We start from the raw sequence: 22,328 nt of genomic DNA on the forward strand, positions 1-22,328 counted from the left end.
AGGAAGCAGGACAAACAAACAAAAAGCAGCAGTGAAGAAATGATGGGGGTGTGTTGTTACATCACTATCGAAAGCAACCACATCAAACCTGGTCATCCAGCTGTGTGCCTGGAGTGTGGTCTAATAGTAAGATGGGGAATGATCACCCCAAAACAGATGTGCTGTGGTAACATCTGAAAAAGTAGCATATTGAGGTATTTGCTGTGTTACATTCTGATTACCTCCATTCAGATCAAAAAGACGCACCAAATGACACAGTCACTTGGATCATGGAAACAAGCAGAAGCATTGCCAGAGGCGGAAACAGGTGTGATAGAGAATGAGGACCTATATAGACGGCCTTTGATGCCAGTGTCTCTTGGGTGATGGCACTTGCTTAGTATTAGTCAGCTGTTCTGACATTAATGAAAGAGAGCCTTTAGCCCAGAGAAGGCACCCAAGGAGGTCATTCAGCTGTTGGAGAGTGGGAAGGAGGATGTTATGCAAGAGATTCAGCAGAGACTACTGAGGTTGTTGGTCTTGCAACATTCTGCTGCTGCTTTACTGGATGGTGGTGCAGAGGCAGAACCAGTTGGCCCCCCACTGAGCTGAGTGTCTTGTTTCATATTGTTAGGTCTACAATTTTGTTCCGCTTAAAAAGAATAAAAATTATCATAGACTAAAATGTGTTCTCAAGAACTATATGCCAAACAACCACAAAGCCTCTCTGTAGATAACTAACTAGGGTCTCATTGCATCAGTGCACCCTTACATCAGCTGTCCCATGAATAGATGATGATTATTATTTACAGTAGTACCTGCTATATGTGTGTGCTTTACAAATATTTATGGGCAGTCCCCTCTGAATAAGCTTTCTAATTTCCCAATCTAAGAAATACAGCCAAATCAATTAGTTGCAGTTGCAGATGGGGAGAGAATATTATTTTGTATATATTGTAGTCATGATATCTAAAATAAGTACAAATCAATGTGCCAACTGTATTGTAACATATTGCAGATAATCAGTTTTTAGGCAGTGATCAATGTTAGTAAGCATTAGAGCAGTAAACACCAAAATTCCTAAACTGGGCAAATCCATTCTAACATTTTTTTCCTTCAGCAATTTTTTTTAAACTAAACCCATGACAAATTTTGTCAGAGATGCAAGCAGAGTAATTTTCTTAGTAATTCGGATCCATCCTGAACTTCACTACTGCTGAAATTAATGTAACAAAATATTTGTCTTCTAAACCAGGAAGTAATGATTAAAGGAGGAGGACTTAAACATGTTCCTTGTGTAGAGGACGAGGACTTCATTCAGGCATTGGATAAAATGATGCTGGAGAATCTTCAGGTATTAGTCCTTGTTATCGTCTTAGATTAAATAAGCACCTTTACTGCATAGTTGATTCTGAAATAAGTGGTTAACATGGAGCTGCTTGCACCATGGGATGTGGGTGTTTTTTCATACTCTGTTTTTGGCTGCCATCCTTCAGTGCTAGGTTTTCTTAATTCTGCACAACTGCTGTGCGGCCTTTTTTTTTATACAAGTCCTTCTGCCCAGCTTCCTAGGTAGGGGCCTTTTGGGAAGAACAGTCATGAAAATCAGTCTTGTATGCTGGGGTGGTTTGGCTCAATCCTGTGCTTTCACAAAAGCCTCCCTTTCCCCCTTAATCTTTACTCCTTCTCCTGTCGTTACAAATATCCTGCAGCTCTGAGTGCTAAATGGAGCTCTATTAATCCTGTGCTTTACTGACCAGCAGGTGTGCTTCTGAGATGCACCCATCCTGCCAGCTCAGGAAGGGAGAGATAATCCAAGATTCAGTCTTGGGTCTGCTGTTTGATAATATCCTGATTATTAATTGTGAAGTTTAGATTAAAAGGCAATATTAAATTGCTTCTGCTCTTCCAGTAGTACTGCCAGACACCACATAGATGAATTGGCCTTTGGATGGTGCCGTCCTAATTGACTGAGAAGATACACAAAGGAATTCTCATGTCTTCTTGATGAGCCTACTGATGTTGCTGGAGTGGCGGAAGTTATAGTTTATACTTGTTTCTTTGAATGCTAGTGATATTTCAGGGAGGTATTTTATTATACAGACTAATCCAGACATGCTGCTAGGGAGTAAGTTTTCACTCTTGTAACATCCAGTGGGACGTGATTGATTCTTTGCTGACGGTGCATCTTCTAAAACAGGCATCATAAGTGGGCTTTTAACAAGAGTCAAATCTGTTCACCCACTTTCGTAAAGTAAATTTCAATACAAAAAATGTTTCCTGAACATAACGCAACCTTGTCAAATGCTGTAAAACTGCTAAATTATATTATTTCTATTGTCGGAACACTCAATTCCAGATATTTTCAATATGACTTGTGACTGGGGATGTGTTCTGAGTGCAAATAGATACTTTTTCTTTTTTCTTTTCTAAAATTCATGTCAAGGGGAAAAGTTTTGAGCTGGTTATTTTTTAAAGCTCAGAAATGAGATTTGTATTTCTGGAAGGTGAAGATGCAGAAACTAGTTCCAGACGAGCATTGGCGATTTATTGTGGCATACCTAATTGATGTATTTGATAAATTAAATATGTTGAATCTGTCAGTAGAGGGATGCAATACAAGCATTTTTAAAATTACAGATAAGGCAGTGGCCATTTTGAGAAAACAGAGCCTGGGCCAGAGTAGAAAATAATGCCTTAACCTCATTTGAATTTCTTAGTGACTGCTGTGGAAGGATGGAAATTTCCGTGGACACTGGAAGGAGCAATTACTGATTATGTAGGAACTCTATAAAATGAGCTCAAGTACTGTTTCAAGAATCAGTGATTAAGGAATGGAAGTAGTATGGCTGGAGGAAAATTGCTTTTAATAAAGCAGCTGTAAATTGTTTTCTTCTGCCCAATAAATATCTGGAGATGCTGACTGATTCTTTCAACTGACTGCTCAATAAAGATAAAGCCAATGACACAGACACATTTTTGGCTTTATGCATCATGTGATTATCCCTACATAGGATGTTAAGCATTATAAATGTTGCTGCCATTTGAATTTACATAGCATATCAATGGCTAAAATAAAAACAAAACAAATGACATCTGGAGAATAATTTGGTAATCTGTTGCAAGCACTGTATCAAGAATAGAGTAACGGGAATATTACAAAAAAATCTGAATCCAGAATTACTAATCTTACTATATCCAATTTTAGTTGAATTGTTTCTTTAATTTAAAAAATCATTCACAAATCCCTTAAAATTGAGTATATTTCCTTGTTGTTGTTTTCTAAATTAACATTCTGCAATGTTCTCAATTCTACGTAATGAATATAAGAGGGTAAGAAGTGTAGCAACTCGGAAGGAAACAATACATTTTAATGAGACTGTACACATGTATATAGCTCTGTTATTTTAGAAGGTAATTTACATTTTTTATGAAAAATGAATTGTGAAAACAACAAAGCTTTCATATTTTCAGAATTTGATTGCCTAGAGCATTTTGCATCCCCTTTCTCTTTAGCAACGGAGTGGAGAATCTGTGAAAGTTCATCAGCTGGATGTTGCTATTCCTCTGCATCTCAAGAGTCAGCTAAAGAAGGGTCCACCTTTGGGTAGTGGGGAAGGAGAATCAGAGTTGGGAGACACAATGCCATTTGTCATGTTAACTCGAAAAGGCAACAAACAGCAGGTAAGGGATTATATGGATGTAAGTAAACATTTTCCTTTGTCATAACTTAAAGAGTTTGGTTTCTTCATCTTTATTTCTTACAGTGGGATGCAGTCCTCTGTTCTGTTGATGGGAACTCCCTGGAATTCTAAATTCTTACTAGGAGTCGGAGAGGACCACTTTATACCTTTATTTGTTTTTATATTAAGTTCTCTAATTAGACCAAAGAGAGATGCTGAGCAATGTTTGTTATGTATACAAAGTACAGGCGCAGTTTAACTGGCAGCTGGGAATTTGAATCCATGGCGTTATAAGATGCCACTGGAACTTGGAAAGACAGCATGATTAACATCAGCAACAGGAGTAATATACTCAAGGGATTGTCGCAGATCTATCCCACTCTTGCACACTCACCAGACTGCTGATGAGATCCATCTCATTAGGCCCCAGGTGCTGTAAGCCTCCAGAATCTAAACGCAAGTCCAGGCACTGCCCCGGCTTGGCATTCCTGAGCATGCTTTCAGGGTGTAAATCCTCTGTCTAGCACCCTCTTCTGAGAGCTGAGGCACTGCAGTTCAACTGCCTAATCACTAGGGACCAGTGCTGACCTTTTAAACTTCCTGGGAGCTTAAGCATGTCCTCTCCTAGAAGTCCAGCCATGTGGGCACTTTTACCATTTTCTTCTTCAGGGGCATATTGATAGTATAAGCATAAAGACATAGCACAAGATTCTAAGAGACCATTGCTCTTTATTTAATAGTACAAGAAACACAAATGTAGACAAAATAATACACACTTATATGCACTTCCTTGAATAATGTCCCTATGGCTGCTCCACTTGAGGTACGCATGCATCCTATGCACCTTCGATCAGAGATTTTCTGCAGCGGTAGGTATACATCCTAGGTATCCTCATGACCCATACCAAGGATGTATAGGGCTGCGGCTGACAAACCACACTCCATTTCTTCTCAACTTCCTTGGCGTAAGGCGGAGGATCTAGTGGTGCCCACTTGTGCAGCCACTTACTTCACTTGCTCTTGGTCGTTAATTTACCTATATTAGTTTAGGTTTGTATATGTTTTATATTTGTTTAGTTTTGTTGTTTTTTTTCCCTATAAACTTAGGCTTTTAGCCTCTCCCCTTCCCCACACTCCCTTCAGGTGAGAACCCACCTTGCTGAAGGAGCTTTCTTTTGCTTTTCCTTTGGGCATACCTAAATCCGCAGGATTCAAATTTTGCCTCACTTGCCGGGAGTCCTTCCGAGTTAGTGATGGCCACTCGCACTGTATCCGCTGTTTAGGGGGTACTCAAATGCAATCAAAGTGTAAGGTTTGCTCAGGATTCAAAGGATGTTTCAGGAAAGACAGGGAGATAAAGTTTTGTCTCCTTATGATTGAATCCTCTGTCCATCCTACATCACAATAATAATCCTCTACCTCAGACCCTCCGACAGCAGTTTTGAAGTGACCACAGTTCCCCACCAACCTCTGCACCTTGATTACCTTCCAGACCTGTGCGGGAGAGATCTGCAGCACGGACAGTGTGAAGTCTCCAGCCAAAAGGCTATCTAAATCTCCTCAAAAAGAACCTGGCCCTGAGAGACCAGCTGTACCAAAAACCTCCAGGTGAAGGTTCCAAGTGGTCCCAGTACCAGGGTTCCCTCTACTCTGAAATTCTCAAGTACCTCTAAAACCCACGGTACCCATCACCTGGTACCAAAACGTACCTTGGTGTAACTGAAATATGATTGAGGTATCTGAGACTCTAAAAATTCTGTATTGAGAAAGATGGTACTATCTGAGACCTCTGCTGCTGCTTCGGTACTCAGATCAGTCATTCAGCTGACAGTGCACTCTGCACCACATCTGCACTCTGCACCTCCTACATCTGAGACTCATCTAGTTTCTGCACAGATTCACTTAGTACTGAAGCAGTTTTGATTTTCCAGAAGTTTATTCATCTCTGATGAACCTGAGTGCCCTCTTGTTGAGTTCAGCAAGACTTCCAGTATCACAGCCAGAATTATCTCCAGTACATTATCAGTAACCACTGGTTATTGATATCTATCGTTCAATCAATCAACAATTGCTAGTGGTTCCCTGGTACCCATGTGGACAGACACACTTCCTAGTACTCCACCCTTGTCTATCCCCCTTCTGGACTATGCAGAAGACAGCTCTTCTGACTCCCAGATTTCCATACAAGGCTCCTTTGATTATCAACCCAGGTCTGATTCCCATGAATCTGTCTCCTTGAGGAACACTTCAAAACACAGGCAGTCTCAAACTGTTCCTCATCTTTCTTGGTATCTCTGGCCCTCCCCAATGGCCATATTGAGATCCTTGAACAGCTTACTGTCAGCAGTTCTCCAATGCACTGAACTCTCGGAATCCCACAGACAACGCTCTCCTGTCATGTGTCCGTCCCCCCCATCCCCCCAGCACATCAATCCCAGTCATGAGAAAAATTGTTGAAAGAACAAGAACAAAGAACTGATGAGGAGGTTACCCTTCAGATTAATACTTCATCATCCCCTCCAGATGAGGCTGTTACCCCTTCCACCTACTGTAGATGATTTCAAAGTTTCAGAACTTGATGACGAGAATGGGTGATACTCTGCAAATGCCATTAGAAGAAATCCAGGAGACCCAGCATAGGCTGTTGGATATTATTCATACACAGAATCCAGATGAGTGCCTTTACCTTCAAATGAGGCCTTATTGGAGTTTCGAAGACAATTTGCTAAACCCTGGCCACTGCTCCTCTTGTCTTCTAAGAGAGCAGATGACAAGTGTTGTGTTCTGGCTTGGCGTTCAGAGTTTTTGTTTTCACACCCTGCCCCATCTCTTTGGTTGTAGATGTGGTGAATGAATCCAACAGGCAACATCGTTTGAGAACTGCCCCACATAACAAAGACTAAAAGCGCTTGGACATTTTTGGTCACAAGGGCTACTCCTCTGCTACTCTGAAATTCCGAAATTACCAGGGGATTCTTGCTAACTACAACCATGTCACATGTAGCAAGTTTAATTCTTTTAATGAGCATCTCCCACAGGAACAAAGGGAACATTTTCAATCCATTATTATTGAAGGACAGCTCTTTATAAGAAACAACTTTGCTAGCCTCTCTTGACACATTCGATACAGCAGCTCGCTTCATCTCCACAGCAGCTGTCGTGTCTAGCCTCATGGTTGTAATCCTCAGGAATTAAGATGATGGAAACATGGTAGAAGATCTTCCATTTGATGGACTTCTGTGGACTCACTGAACAACTGATAGTCCTTATGTTCTCTCAAGAATTCAAGGTGACTCTCCGCCCACTAGGGATTTTTACATTGGCAAATAAGAATAGATTCAGTAGGTCACAGACATCCCAGAGATCTTGTCCGTCTGTTTTCTACCTATAACAGATCATCAGACTCTCCTAAAAAAGAAATCTAGGTTCCAGACAACTTACCTGTTCTTATCAGCCAAGCATTCATTTTGACGCCTTGGTTGAGGGTTACAAACATTTCCACATTCTAGATCTGATGCTGCAGCATCCTACCCACATCCTCTCCCACCTTTTTGTAGGTCGAAACCTGTCTCCCATTTCTGCAGCTCATGAGAGCAGATTACTTCCAATGGATGGGTTGTGGAGGTTCTAACATTGGGATACTCCATTCATTTTCAGCCCTGTCCATTTTCAGGGATCCATCTCACAAGTCTCCCCTGAGGCAAGAGGTTCTGTCATTTCTCCACAAAGGAATTGTGGAACTAGTTTCCACACAGTATGGAGGGAAAGGATTTTATTCCAAATCCTTCCTGGTTCCCAGAAAGAGGGGCAGATGAACACCAATCCTAGATCTCAGGATTCTCAATATCTTTGTCAAAGTAGAAAAGTTCAGGATGGTGACACACACGGCTCCTCGGGCAGCTATCTGGAATTTGCCAGTACTCTTCACCACTCTGTTTTCTTCTCTAAGCACAGTTCTGACTCTCAGTACCTTTTAACCATGCTTGTTTTCCCTTAGATTCCTTTACGTGGGGGGAAAAACATTTTCCACTCTGTTCAAAATAGAGAATGTCTTCTTAATCAGTCTTGCATGAATGAATGAATGAATGAGGGAAGGAAGGAAGATCTTAGGATCTTCAGGACGCCACAGCTTCCGCAGAATTTCCTGAAAACAGACTTTCAGTTTCAGATCAAGTTGCAGTGTTTGCTATTTTAGGTTTTTGAAAGAGCTGCTATTCTAGCTGAATTTGTTCAACTCAGAAATCAGTGATTTCTAAAAAATCTCTTTTTGATTCTGTTTGAGGCAAGTATAGGGGAAAATTCTGCTGTGAGTTTAAAACCATTGAAAATGGAAACTCTTTTTATAAAACAAAAAACCTAACTCTTCCTTGGTGCTGGCGGCATTTGGCTTTTTGGTGCCATTTTCCTCTAAGCATCCCAAGTCATGCAGTTGTCCTTACCTAATTGTCTGGTTACTTAGATATATAGTGCATATATTTGAGCATTCCTGGATAAGTAATACGTACAATGCACAAAAAAGTGCCTAGTATTTGCTGAAGATGCTTTTTTTATACAGGTATGTCATGGCTTTTTAAAAATACCTTTTACATTTTGGGGGGCATCTAGTGATGGTGAAAATGAGTGATAGTAGTGGCTGGAACCAGGCAGACAAGGGAGGTACTGTGCAATCTGCTTTCCAATCAACCTAAGTCCTCATCTTCAATGCCTCTGTATCCTTGACTCAGCCAGGATAGCCAGCCATGGCAAACTTTTGTGGTTTTGTGACTTGGTTAAATTACTGCTAAGGTACCAGGATGAGACCACTAACTTAATTTTCACTTTGAACTGGATTTGAATCTGATTCTACAGAAGTGGTAAGTCTTAATGTTTCCTCTTATTAGCATCACGTTAGTTTCCACTTATTTATCATTACTAAACTGTGGTAATATATATATATTATTCTTTCCATAGATTGTTAATCATGTTCTAGTATACTGAACAGCAGTGGTTCCCTCTGATTCCACTCATCAGCAAGGTCCTAGAGAAAATCAAGAGAGACAAGGCTCAGGTTATCACGATCATCCCCGTGTGGCCTCGCCAGCACTGGTGCGGGACGCTATCAAGCCTGTTGGCGATCCCTCCATGGCCTCTGCCGAACCGACCAGACCTCCTGTCACAGGATCACGGTCGACTCTTGCATCCCAACCTTGCGTCCCTCCATCTTATGGTGTGGTTGTTGCTGAATCCTGAGGAATGGGCCTGTTCGGAAGGAGTCCAGAAGGTCCTCCTCAAGAGTAGAAAGCCGTCGACTAGACAGACTTATCTGGCAGAGTGGACGAGGTTCGCCCTGTTTGGTCGCCCAGCGGGAATCTCCCCTTCGCGTTCTTTGGTGCAGTCCGTCTTAGACTGCCTGCTTCATTTGAGAAACCAGGGCTTGGCACACTCCTCTATCAAGGTGCACCTGGCGGCCATTTCTGCTTTTCATCCTCCAATCCAGGGGCAGACGGTGTTCTCACATGACATGACGGTCAGTTTCCTCAGAGGTCTTGAGAGACTTTTTCCACAAGTTCAGTCCCTCAGTGGAATCTCACCTGGCTCTGCCCAGACTCATGGGCCCGCCCTTTGAACCTTTGGCCTCGTGCTCCCTGTCTCACCTATCGTGGAAGGTAGCTTTCCTGGTGGCGGTGATGTCAGCGAGGCGAGTCTCCGAGCTGCGAGCCCTGACCTCAGAACCGCCATACACGGTCTTCTATAAGGACGTAGTCCAGCTCCGGCCCCACCCAGCCTTCCTTCCCAAGGTAGTGGCTACTTTCCATGTGAGCCAGGACATCTTCCTTCCAGTCTTCTGCCCCAAGCCCTATGAGACTGATGATGAGAGGTGCCTTCACGCTTTGGACATAAGAAGGGCCCTGGCTTTCTACCTAGATCGGACAAAGCCTTTCCGTAGGTCGATTTAGCTTTTCATCTCTACAGCTGATAGAATGAAGGGCCTCCCGGTGTCCACGCAGAGGATTTCTAACTGGATCACCTCTTGCATTCACACCTACTATGAGTTGGTGGGAGTCCCTCTGCTGCCGATCGTCAGAGCCCACTCAACCAGCGCACAGGCATCTTCGGCAGCCTTCCTGACATACTTCCCAATCCAGGACATCTGTCTAGCCACGATGTCATCCTCAGTGCACCCGTTCACAGCCCTCTATGCCATCGCTCAGCAGGCCAGAGATGATGCTGGGTTCAGCAGAGCTGTGTTGCAATCTACATGTCCGTGAACTCCTACCCATCTCCAAGGGGTACTGCTTGGGAGTTACCTAACTTGAATGGACATGAGCAAGCACTTGAAGAAGAAAAGATAGTTACCTTTTTCTGTAATTGGTGTTCGAGATGTGTTGCTGATGTCCATTCCACAAGCCACCCTCCTTCCCCGCTGTCAGAGTTTCTGGCAAGAAGGAACTGAGGGGGTGAGAACCGGCAGTGCCCTATATACCGCAGCATATGCGCACCACTCCAGGAGGCACCGGAGCCGGTCCCCTATGGATACTGCTGAGGGAAAAAACTTCTGGCACTGGTGCATGTGGCGAGCGCACACAAACCCTAAGCTGAATGGACACGAGCAACACATCTCGAAGAACACCAGTTACAGAAAAAGGTAACTGTCTTTTCTGAGTTGTCTTCCCATCAGAAGTTGTGCTGAACTATATCCAATAGCTGCTTTTGGTGTTGATCTATAATGCAGAAGAGCAAGGAACAGATCTTCCTGCTATAGGATTTTTGTTGTCTGTCTGTACAGTTCTCTCAGCCAATCCATTCTCTTGTGAGTAATGTGGGCTGCTAGTAATATGACCAAAAACCATATTTCATTTGGAATGACTTTAATTCTGATGCTTTGAACTGTGGTCTGTTGTCTGTCACTAGTTGTTCTGGAATACCGAAGTGAGCAAAAGTGCACTTCAGTTTCTTGATAACACTGTGACATGTTGTGTCTTTCAAGTACATTATTTCTGTATACCTGGAAATGTAGTCCACGATGACCAGGTAATGATACCCTCTGAATCTGTATAAATCTGCAGGTTATCTATTCAAAGGTCCCTCTGATAGAGGTTTTTGTACATTCTATGGTTCAGCATTTTCTTAAGTTGATTTGTACCAGATCTCCTTTCAAAAGTCCAATATCAAATCCTCCATCGAGTTCTTCCATCTTTCTCAGTAGGCCCATCTGGCTGCTACACTGCAGCTGAGAAAGTTGTTAGTCTTTGATCACATGTACTCGGAATGCATAGCTTTTGTCTTTGTAAGTTTTCTGTGGTAAACAGGCCCATTTAGTTCAGAATACCTCCAGGGCTAGTCACAGCTCTGTTAGGTGATTTCAGCTCTGGGAGGGATTGATGGCAATTATAAGGCTTTGTCTACACTATGCACCTTTTAGCGACACAGCTGTGCTGCTACAGCCGCGCTGCTTAAAGGTGCTCAATGTAGCTGTTGGTTGTGGCAGGAGAGAGCTCTCCTGCTGACAGAAAGCTTCCTCCTCCTCCGAGTGGCAGCAGCTTTGTTGGCAGAATGTTCACACCAGCACTTTTTGTTGGTAAAACTTTTGTCATTCAGGGGTGTGGTTTTTTTGACACCTCTGAACAACAAAAGTTTTGCCAGTGAAGTTCCAGTATAGACAAAGCTTCAGTCCCTTCTGAGATGACTGTGACTTTTAGTTCCTGTGTCAGTTTTGAAGTCAGTCATGCCATGAATATTCAGTTTCATTCTCCAGCCAGGCTCTATGTCATCACAAGTGTTAGATCCCAGAAACAATGGGTTTTAGTTGTCTGTAATATGAGTCAACTCCCTGAATCCTTTGGTGTGGCAGAGAGCTGCAAAATCCATATTTCGTTAATGTAATATTACAACGTGCACCTCTGGCTGGACATGCATCATCTCTTGGGATATGACTATTTCCATACCTTGTGCATGTAGGCTGGAATTTGTCCCTCCTGTTAGTTCTCACTCTCCTTGCCTCAGGAGTTTTATAATAATGACTTTTAACAGTCAAGTGTCTGTCAGCTTCTAAGCTAGCTTCAGGTTTTTCAAATTGCTCCTGCCCTTTTGTCGCTTTGACTAATTGTGACTGCTTTGTATCTGTATAGCTCTGGCTAGGGTTAAATCTCTCCAACTTTAGCTGCTGGAAAGATTTTTATCTGTTGACCCAATAACCAGACTGTCTCTGATACTGCGTTCCCAAAATCACAATTTTCAGCCAATGTGTCCAGAACTCTTCTAAAACATTCACCGTTTTTTTTCCTGGTTTTTTTAATTCTTTGATGAAAACATGCTCTCTCATAAACCATATTTCTTTGGGATAGAAAGTATCCATCAAACATAGCCAGAACCCTTTGATAGCCATCTTTGTGACTGTCTTCAGGAAAGTCAAAGGATTTAAAAATATGCTCTGCTTGCTTCCCCTAGCATAAATTAGAGAAGATACAGGTATATCTCCAGTTTCTTTGTGGAGTTTGTTTGCCATTTGAAATTTTGTAAAATACTGCTTCCAGTCTGTCCATTCTGAAGATTTGTCAAAGCTGAAATTCTCTGGGGCTTTGAAGAATGACATGAGATCCTTCAACCTTTTGTTGTTGTTCTCCTTCTGATTCTTTTCTTAATTTACTCCTGACATTATGTCCTGTACTCCTGTATCAGAGATGGACTGGCTACACAGCTTGTTTATACACACTAGATGTGTTTATCATAAGATCCTTTAATGCTCTGCCAGATATGGCAGAGTTTAGCTTAAATAAGGTATTTTACACACAGCACCACCTACTGACTGAACAGTATGATGCAGTTTAGCATTTCATTACACATTCTGCACAGACTGAGGCTTTTGTGGTTTGGGAAATATGGTCTTAGAGAAAAATATTTTAATTGAAACAATTGAGTCCAAGTTATTTAAGGGACAGAAAAATGGTTCAGGCAAATACTGTAGAAACACTTTAACTTGCATAGACTTGGAGACACATTGCAAATTACTGAATCTTATGATTTATTAAGTGAGGACGCACAATAAAAGGAAAACACATCATAAAATACACAGTGTTCCTTAAAGCCATGATCTGACTAATGTATAGGAGTTTTTGTAGAAGTTATGAGATATTATTCATATGAGACATCACTTTTAGCATCTGTTAAATCTTTTCTGAGAGGCGAGAGAGGCCACAATTTCGTGTGTAGATTAAAAAAATTACTTTATACCACTTCCCTTTTATTTCCCTTTACAGTATTTTGGGACCTCTTTTCTTGAACTAGTTATGTTGCTTGGAATGGTAGTAGTATATTTTTATAGTGCTAGTGGGGGGAAACAGATACTTGTATATTAACTTTACTTTTTTGTGTGTACATTCATGCAGGAGCTGATCATGGTGTCTGTTTTATTTAATCAAACATTTAACTCCCAAATATATACATCATAGTATTTGTGCTATTGAGTATGAAAAGTGATCAATAAACTCCTATCTGTTAACTGATAAAAGGTTTTATATACCAACTTCTGTGATCACAAGTCTAATTCCAAACTTGAGAATTCTGTTTTCATGTCAATGGGTTGACTTGTGCTTTACATTTTGAATTACTTTTAGTAAAGAATAAGAGTTACTTGTGTGTGCATGTACGTATCTGGGTTTAGTAGTAACAGTAACAGTTTACTTTTTTTATTTCCTTGTCATTCATGTAAAAAGCATTTTCTTGAATTCTTTTTTCTTGGGAGTTGCGTATTAAGTTTAAATTTCTAGATTTTTTTTTTCAAAGCTTTAACTGTAGCAATTAATGAACCAATCAGAGATCTTGGGAAACTCTTCATTATGACCTCTTTTCAACTGTTTCAGGATAATTTAGCTGGGAATTTTGTAAAATATTAAGTTTTTTGGGAGCATCATAGTATGTGTGAGAGGAAAATGGTGCTGGCATTTTGTGGTTTGAAAAAGAAAGCTGATCTTGTTCTGAATCTTCCCTACCACCACCCTCAATATTTGCTTTTGGGAGTAGGCTCTTCCTGGCAAAACTCTTTTTGGTGGTTCTAGAAATGTAAAATATGTTGCCTTATAGAATACTTTGGTCATTGAGTAAATGAAAGACTTCTTTGTCTACAAATTTGTGTTCAGAAAAAACATACCCTAGCAGTCAGTTTTAAAAGAAAAATAAGAAGAGAAGAGGTGGAGTTGAAAAGAAAATAATTGTGTTCCTTCATACAGTACTAAGTGAATTTTAAACCTGTGTGAGTAGAATATACACTGATTTTTGAAGTGAGGGAAGTCTTTAATAGATATCAAGACTGCTATCAAAATATTGCTGTATGTATTTTATGCCTTTTGACACAAGTAATGTATATTATATACATATTATTTTAAAATAGGTTTTTTTAGTAGATTAATTCAGTTGATCAGCCCTGCCACAGACAAACGTGTCTTTCCAGTAAATTAGGTTCCCAACTACTAAACTTAACAATCAGCATTAGCCATTACAGAGTAAGTATAGAGTCCAACTCTAGCATAGAAACTGTTCACCTATTGTGTTTCCACCGAGGGAAACCATCTGGGGTTGTGCAATTACATGTGATTAATGAGGACAACAATTTGCAAAAAAAATTGTATGGTTTTTCCTTCAGTTTTATTTAAGATTATTTGAAGTAAACTGTAGTAGTAATGTCCCACCATCTCATCACCATGTGAGCTTAATCTCTGTAGTTCTGTAGATCTGGTTTGAACTCTGTTTATCTTATCTGAGCTGCAGAAGAGGCTAGTCTTGGTAACTGGAATTTTATTTTTCTACATAACAAAACACTCCTTGATGGTGATAGTACGTTTTGTTCCTCCTTCCAGTAGTGGGATTAATACTGGATTATTAGGATGCACAACATCTCCAAATGCTGGGCCCAGATCCCAATGTCCAGGAAGACTTTGCCATTAGTGAAGCATCAGCCATTAGTGTACCATAAGAGCAGAAGAGTAGCAATCTGTAGCATATCTCCCCCAAAAGACTAACATGCACCCTCCTGGGCAGGGAGGGTGCATGTTAGTCTTTTGGGGAGATATGGGACCTAGAAGGAGCTGTCTGTCTGAAGGGCCTTGAAGTTTTTGATGGATCAGGGCTCTGGTTGATCAATGTGCCTGCCTACCTCTGAGTTTAACTCGTCTCATAAGTTGTTCATCACCACTTTACAGCCTTCCAGAATCCTTCTTGCTTCATTTCACCATCTAAATTTCATATTCCCTTCCCATTTATTCTGAGCATCCTGCCTCACAGCACCCTGCTAGCCTGATTTAACTCAGAGAATGGGACAAGAAGCAAAACCCAGATTTCCTGTGTATTAAGACTGTGCCACCACTAGGCCCTTGCGTTAGTAAGTGATTTGTAGCCTTAGACACTGCCAATAGGTTTGCTAGTTAACTATCTGGGTAGTACTCATTACTGATATCTGTGAATCTGTTTAGTTCGTTTGAAGCTGACATGGCTCAAGTCTATATTTTTCCTCTGGATGTCTATAGAGATTTCATCTTTTTTCTGTTTTCCTTGGTTGCTTTTCTCTTATATCTGTTAACTTAAGAGGCTCTTAAAATTTGAACTTGTCATCCAGAATTCTTGGTAATCCCTACACTGTTTTCTTGTTTTATTCAAAACACTTTTTCCTTTTTTTCCTCTCCCATCTAAATGAGCTTATAGTTTACAGTGTCACACAAAGATGTTTCAGTTCTTTCCCAGGTTTGTAATAGCTTGTCTTAACTGTTGCAACCAACAGTTGGTTGACTTTTCCTCCATAAATTAACTGTTTTTCAAATGTTGTAGCTGCCTGAGTACTCACTGGCAACAGAATGATTTCCCGCGCACAACACTGACCTGCAGCCAGAACAGAGTTGCTGTGTGATAGGTACTATGAGATTTCACAGTAATTCTGTTTTACTGCATTAAATACAGTGGATTTACTATGAGAACTTTGCTTTTACCGTGCCTCTCCACTGTACAAGGCAATGATACTATACCTTTTTGCATTGCAAGTTTTGTTAATGTAAGTGACAAGAAATCTTGCAACTTGGCTGCCATTCATTTCCATTCCCATGAAAACAGACCTCAGATTGGCAAAAGCAAGCAAAAGGCTTTAAAATAATTCCTATTCAATTGCAGTTGCTTATCTTAACACGTTTTTCTAACAGTCAATTATCCATTTTAGTTAGGGTGGACATAGGGATGCTTTTAGCAGGACAAGTGACTTTTTCCCAGGTGTGCTCACAGACTTTAGGATCAACAGGCTTTTCTGAAGGCTAGTGTTTCCACTTTGAATGAAAACGTTTAAAAATTATTTCTGTTTGGTTTTTAAAGTTTCCATAATATTTTCTCCGTCTGGGCATAGTGGCTGGGTGTAACAAGGTGACGACTCACCAATGCAGCGCCTCCTGCTGGCTGTCTTTTTCCCAGCATATGGAGCGCCCTCTGCAGGCCGGTGTCTCGCCTACTGCTGACCCCATGTCCCTCCCAGACCCCAGTGCCCTTTACCCTGGGGTTCTGCCCCAGCAGTATCCCGACAGTCTGGATCTCCCCTCCCAGGGGAACCTCCAACCCTCTATCCCCACCTTGCCTCAGTGGCTACTGCCAGTCATCATCTAGCCCCTGCTCACTGGGGCAGACTGCAGTCTGTAAAGGCCACTCATCGCAGGCAAGGGGTAGGACCAGCTGCCTCTGCCTATTTCCAGGCTGCCCCTCTTCAGCCCCAGTACCTTTCTGGGCCTTTACCAAGGCCTGCAGCCTGGGGGTTTACCAGGCTGGAGCTCCCCAGCTCCCTTTGCCCTTCCCCAGCACTTTGCTCCAGTTCAGGTACCTTGCTCCCAGGCAGCTAGCCCTTCCCACTCTCAGGCTAAAATGAGACTTTCCCAGCTCCTGACCCCCAGCCCTCTTACAAGGGCCAGCTGGGCCCTAATTAAGCTGTCCACAGCTGTGGCTGCTTCCCCAGTGAGCCTAGCTTGGCCCCTTTTCCCCAGCTGCAGCCCTCTGCAGGGCTGTTTTAACCCCTTCATGGCTGGAGCGGGGTGACTACACTGGGATTTTGAAAGAATCTTAGGGGAGTTATGTCATCTGATTCCCTTAGGCTCCTTTGGAAATCACAGCCATTATACCTTGGGGGAGAGGAACTTGGATACAAGGGACGAGGTTCACCTCTGGTTTATACCAGGTTCTGCAGGCATAAACCAGCATGCAAGGTCCCGAGTGGCAGAAAGTTCATTGGGGAAGAGATAGCTGCTGCATATGTTGATGTAATCTTCTCGCCAACAAGGGGGCAATACTGGGCAAGCAACGTTCATAAAATGGAAAGTGCAAACCATGAGAATATTTGTGCAATGACTTAGTAAATCCCTCTGTTGGAAGGATTTCCTGTGTAATCTTGGTGGGATATACAAACTGCTCTTCTCCTGTGTAACAACCAAGGACTATTAGTGGTGGAAACATGTGGTTTAATCCCTTTGAATGGCAGAAAGTCTTGATGTCACTGGGAGGTGCAGCTTTTACCTTCCTGTACCAACAATGATGAATCTGAATCTAGCACAAGATCTATATGATTTTACCAGATATCCACACAATGGAAACCTTTATCAGCCAGTCATATGCCACCTTTTCATAGTATTGCTTTTATGTATTTTCACAGTACTGATATTCTACTGAGAAATAAAGCATTGAACAGTCCAGCTTGTACCAGGAGAATGTCCAAATGTGCCTTGGTTCCTATACAAATTGTGATTTAATAAATGTTTTCAATACATTTTTGCTCTTGTGAAGTACATATGTTGATTTAACAGATTGGATAATGGATTTAATACAATAGTGAGTGACAAAACTTTACCTTTTGTTAGCTACCCAGAGAAAATGCAAAGGTTTTAGAATCATAGAATATTAAGGTTGGAAGAGACCTCAGGAGGTCATCTAGTCCAATCCCCTGCTCAAAGCAGGACCAACACCAACTAAATCAACAGCCTAGCTCCATCCTCTTTGGAACCCCCCTTCAGGTTGTTGAAGGCTGCTATCAAATTCCCCCTCACTCTTCTCTTCTGCAGACTAAATAATCCCAGTTCCTTCAGCCTTTCCTCATAAGTCATGCGCCCTAGCCCCCTTAATCATTTCCATTGCCCTATGCTGCACTCTCTCCAATTTGTCCACATCCCTTCTGTAGTGGGGGGACCAAAACTGGACACAATACTCCAGGTGTGGCCTCACCAGTGCCAAATAGAGGGAATAATCACTTCCCTTGACCTGCTGGCAGTGGTCCTACTAATACAGCCCAATATGCTGTTGGCCTTCTTGGCAACAAGGGCACACTAGCTCATATCCAGCTTCTTGTCCACTGTAATCCCCGCATCCTTTTCTGCAGAACGGCTGCTTAGTCAGTCGGTCCCCAGCCTGTAGCGGTGCATGGGATTCTTCCGTCTTAAGTGCAGGACTCTGCACTTGTCCTTGTTGAACCTCCTCAGATTTCTTTTGGCCAATCGTCCAATTTAACTAGGTTACTCTGGACCCTATCCCTACGCTCCAGCGTATCTACCTCTCCCCCCAGTTTAGTGTCATCTGCTAACTTGCTGAGGGTGCAATTAATCCCATCATCCAGATCATTAATAAAGATGTTGAACAAAACTGGCCCCAGGACCAACCCCTAGAGCACTCCGCTTGATAGACTAACTAGACATCGAACCATTGATCACTACCCATTGAGCCTGACAATCTAGCCAGCTTTCTATCCACATTATAGTCCATTCATCCAATCCATATTACTTTAACCTGCTGGCAAGAATACTGTGGGAGATAGTATCAAAAGTTTTATTTACAAGGATAAACTTACTGAGAGAGTTTACTTAATGAATTACACTAAATATATCTGTTTCTCAGATCGAGAATTCTACTTGTATCTAATGGGCTTTAAAATTTAGCAGTCGTATAGATTCTAGTGTTTTCATTTGTGTGTGTGAACATATATGAAAGTACGGAACATACTTCCCCCCCCAGAAACTTGTTCAATAATGTATATTTTCAGGGTTGTTCAGAAATAATAAAATTCAACTTAAGACATTTCTTATCATATAATTAGTCTCTTCTTTTTGTTCTTTGTAAAGTAAGGTATGATATGTACTTGAAGAGATTATTTTTTCTTTCAGTTTAAGATCCTAAATGTGCCAATGTCTTCTCAACTTGCTGCCAACCACTGGAATCAACAACAAGCTGAGCAAGAGGAGAGAATGAGAATGAAAAAGCTCACTCTGGATATTAATGAACGGCAAGAACAAGAGGACTATCAGGGTATGAAATTATCTTTCAAAATAATAGGGTTTTATTCCTAGAGAAATTAATCTATAAAAATTCAGTCCCAAGACATGTGTCCCTGCTGCAACCAACTCCACTCTTCTGTATGCCTCAGCATGCACAATGCTGGTTGTCAGAACCGCTAGGAATCCCAGTGGAATGTGAAACCAGTACATACAGGTTAGGTTAACATTATGGGGAAGTGTAATTATATTGCACTGAGTTTTGAGTTCTTTTTATACACCTTGAGATATAAAATTGTTGCATTTAGGGAAATCATACCAAAAAAAGCAGTTTATCTGATACTCTGTAGCCTAGCACATGATGTCTGTGCTGTCACCTGCAATGCAGCAGGAACAAAAGCCAGTCAGGTGCAAGGGAAATGGATTGTGTACAATTGAGTGAAGGTGTGTTAGTACATATTACAGTATACGCATCAAAATGACTGCCTTAGCCTGGCTAATAGCAGTGATTGGTTCATACTGACATTGTTGAAGTTGAAATTTCATAATTTCTCCTGCATTTCAGCATTCTAAAGGAGGGTGTTTGAATATAGTGACAGGATAAATATTTTATACTAATTATGTATCTTTTACAAATCAATTCATATTTAATTCAAGTGATATTGAATAGACAAAATGAAGCCTATGAAGCAATCAGCAAATCAGATATAGCCGTATCCTAGTGAATTCAATATGTTATATCAGATTCCATTTTCCTTGGCATACTCTGATCATAATCAGGGCCAAACCTAATAAAGTGGATGATATTCTCAGTCCTTAAATCACTTTTTTCCATTTAATGCCTCCACAATTCTTCGTCTGTTAATAGAGGTGATTTCCACTTCGAAACTGAAACATAATATAAGCTGTAAGTTATAAAGCAGTAAGTCACATTTCTGTATTTGATAAATAATAATGAACTGTAGTTTGTAAAATTGAAATTTTAAATTCAAAACAACCCTATTAATCCAATAAAAGCCATGGAATACAAAACATGTTTCAGAAGTCTGTGACATGAGAACCAAATTCAGTGAGCCCCTGTATCATATTTTTCCAGAAGCATAATAGCTGTGGAGCTCTGAAATTGTAAATAGAATACAGATTTCAAACAAACCATTTTAAACCTCCCAAACTGTTTAAAACTTCCTTTTGCCAGGTACTTCCTTGTTGCAAAGCCCAGGCTGAAAATGAAAAAAGGCTTTTCATATTTAGGCAGCTTGAGTGCTGTGGTCACATTTTACACTACAACTCTTAACAAATTCTATATTGTGATGCTGTTTTTTTCCCATTATGTAGAGTTCCTGGTTTGTTTGGTTTTTTTTAAGGTCAATACACACATGGTTTTGGCATGATCAGTTTGTTGATTTGTATGGAGAACCTTTATAAATGTAATTCATTTAGGATAGGATTCTGTTGTGAGCTGTTAAGAATTGCACTTCTCATGCAGTAAAACAATAAAGGACCTCAATTTTGTGGTGGATGAATGAAACTGGTTACTGGTGCCAGTTTTTTCATTTTCTCATGAATATTCCCATTTGGCATATTTAAAAAGGCAAGCAGCAGTAATAGATTTACAATAAGACGTTAAGATGGCAAATGTCTCTGGTTCTTCTTTTCTGTGTTGATTTTTCTCCCACTGCTTTATACTAGGATTATGTTCATAACAAAGACGAATAAAAGGACAAGTCAGTTTTGTAGGCCCAAAATTTGATCTGTTAAATCTGTTTGCAAAGTCAATATTCACTCTTTTCTATCATATTTTTATAAACTAATGCATTAGCTTACTGTTCTTCATGAGTTAACCCTAGAATAACAATCATGTGAGTGTAGTGGAAAGGAGTATATCAGATTTCAGTTTCAAGCTTCTAAAGGATTACTAGAACCAGTAAGGAGAGAGAAATTTTTAAACGTTACCAACAAAATCTCAACATTGTCTAAAGTCTATATGTACATTTTTCTAATAGGAATAGGCTAGCTGCTAATCCAAGTCTGTTAAATAAATTAACAAATGAAGCCTGTTAAACTGCCTACTGTAATTTAACAAAAAAAAAAATCCATTTAGTTTTTAAAAAGTCAAAGTAGTAATTTAGAATTGATGATTCTCTAATATAGATTAGAGTCTTTCTGTTTGTGTTCCTATAATTCTCATCTGAAAAACAAGGTAGGGTAACACTCAAAATAGCTGATGCCATGTGGTGAACCCATTAACATTTGTCCTTATTCCCCACCTACTCTCTCCCAGTACCCAGTCTGCCTCCATTATTTTTCCTTATCTTAGTGCTGGTTGTACTCCACAAAACCTGCACCCTCTTAATACCTGGGCTGAGAGGTGCATACACAATATTTCTAGTTGCTGCCTGCCTTTCATCCCCTCTCATCAATTCCTGTTATCCCCCAGCTGTTCACTTCCATAATGTGTCCGTCCTGATAGCCAGAACTATGCTTTGTATCTGAGGGATGTGGAATGTGGGGGAACAAGGTCATTGTGAAGACACTAAATTAATTCTTTGCATCTGTCTTCACTGCAAATTACATGAGGGAGATTCTCACACCTGAGCCATCCTTTTTAAGTGACAGATCTGAGGAACTGTCTCAGATTCAGGTGTCAATAGAGGAGGTTTTGGAACAAATTGATAAACAGTAGCAAGTCACCAGGACCAGATGATATGCACCCAAAAGTTCTGAAGGAACTCAAATATGAAACTGCAGAACTACTAGTTGTGATATGTAACCTATCGCTTAAAGCAGCCTCTGGATCAGATGACTGGAGGATAACTAGTGTAATGCTGACTTCTTTAAAGACGATCCTGAGGTAATCCTGGCAATTAGAGGCCAGTAAACATAACTTCAGTACCAGGCAAATTGATTGAAACTATAGCAAAGAACAGAATTATCAGACATACAGATAGATGAACACAATATATTGGGGAAGAGTCTACATGACTTTTGTAGATGGAAATCATGCCTCACCAATCTATTACAATTCTTAGAGAATGTCAGCAAGTGTGTGAACAAGGATGATCTAGGTAATACAGTGTACTTATACTTTCAGAAAGCCTTTGATAAGGTCTCTCACCAAAGGCTCTTAAGGAAAGTAGGCAGTCACGGGATAAGAGGCAAGGTCCTCATGGATCAGTAACTAGTTAAAAGATAGGAAACAAAGGGTAGGAATAAATGGTCAGTTTTCAGAATGGAGGGAGATAAATAATGGGTTCCCACAAAGATCTGGACTGGGACCTGTTCTGTTCAACATATTCGCAAATGATCTGGAAAAGGAGGTGAACAGTGAGGTAGTGAAATTTGAAGACAATACAAAATTACTCAAAATAGTTAAATTCAAAGCTGACTCTGAAAAGTGCCAAAGGGATCTCGCTAA

General features: G+C 40.8%; 1 protein-coding gene across 5 annotated transcripts in view; it reads left to right on the forward strand.

The window, feature by feature from the left end:
• The window catches only part of UPF2 (UPF2 regulator of nonsense mediated mRNA decay), a 132,867-nt gene that overhangs the window by 88,490 nt on the left and 22,049 nt on the right, over positions 1 to 22,328 (forward strand). For 4 of the 5 annotated variants that reach the window (XM_073328763.2, XM_073328766.2, XM_073328764.2 and 1 more), the window contains 3 exons: positions 1,235 to 1,333; positions 3,496 to 3,663; positions 18,806 to 18,947. In XM_073328763.2, coding sequence (XP_073184864.1) covers positions 1,235 to 1,333; positions 3,496 to 3,663; positions 18,806 to 18,947 — 409 coding nt within the window. Of the gene's footprint in view, positions 1 to 1,234; positions 1,334 to 1,891; positions 3,448 to 3,495; positions 3,664 to 18,805; positions 18,948 to 22,328 lie in introns of those variants that run through there. The other variant, XM_073328768.2, reaches the window with a different exon arrangement.

Source organism: Lepidochelys kempii, chromosome 1, assembly GCF_965140285.1.
Source record: "Lepidochelys kempii isolate rLepKem1 chromosome 1, rLepKem1.hap1, whole genome shotgun sequence".
In the NCBI taxonomy this organism is placed as follows: domain Eukaryota; kingdom Metazoa; phylum Chordata; order Testudines; family Cheloniidae; genus Lepidochelys; species Lepidochelys kempii.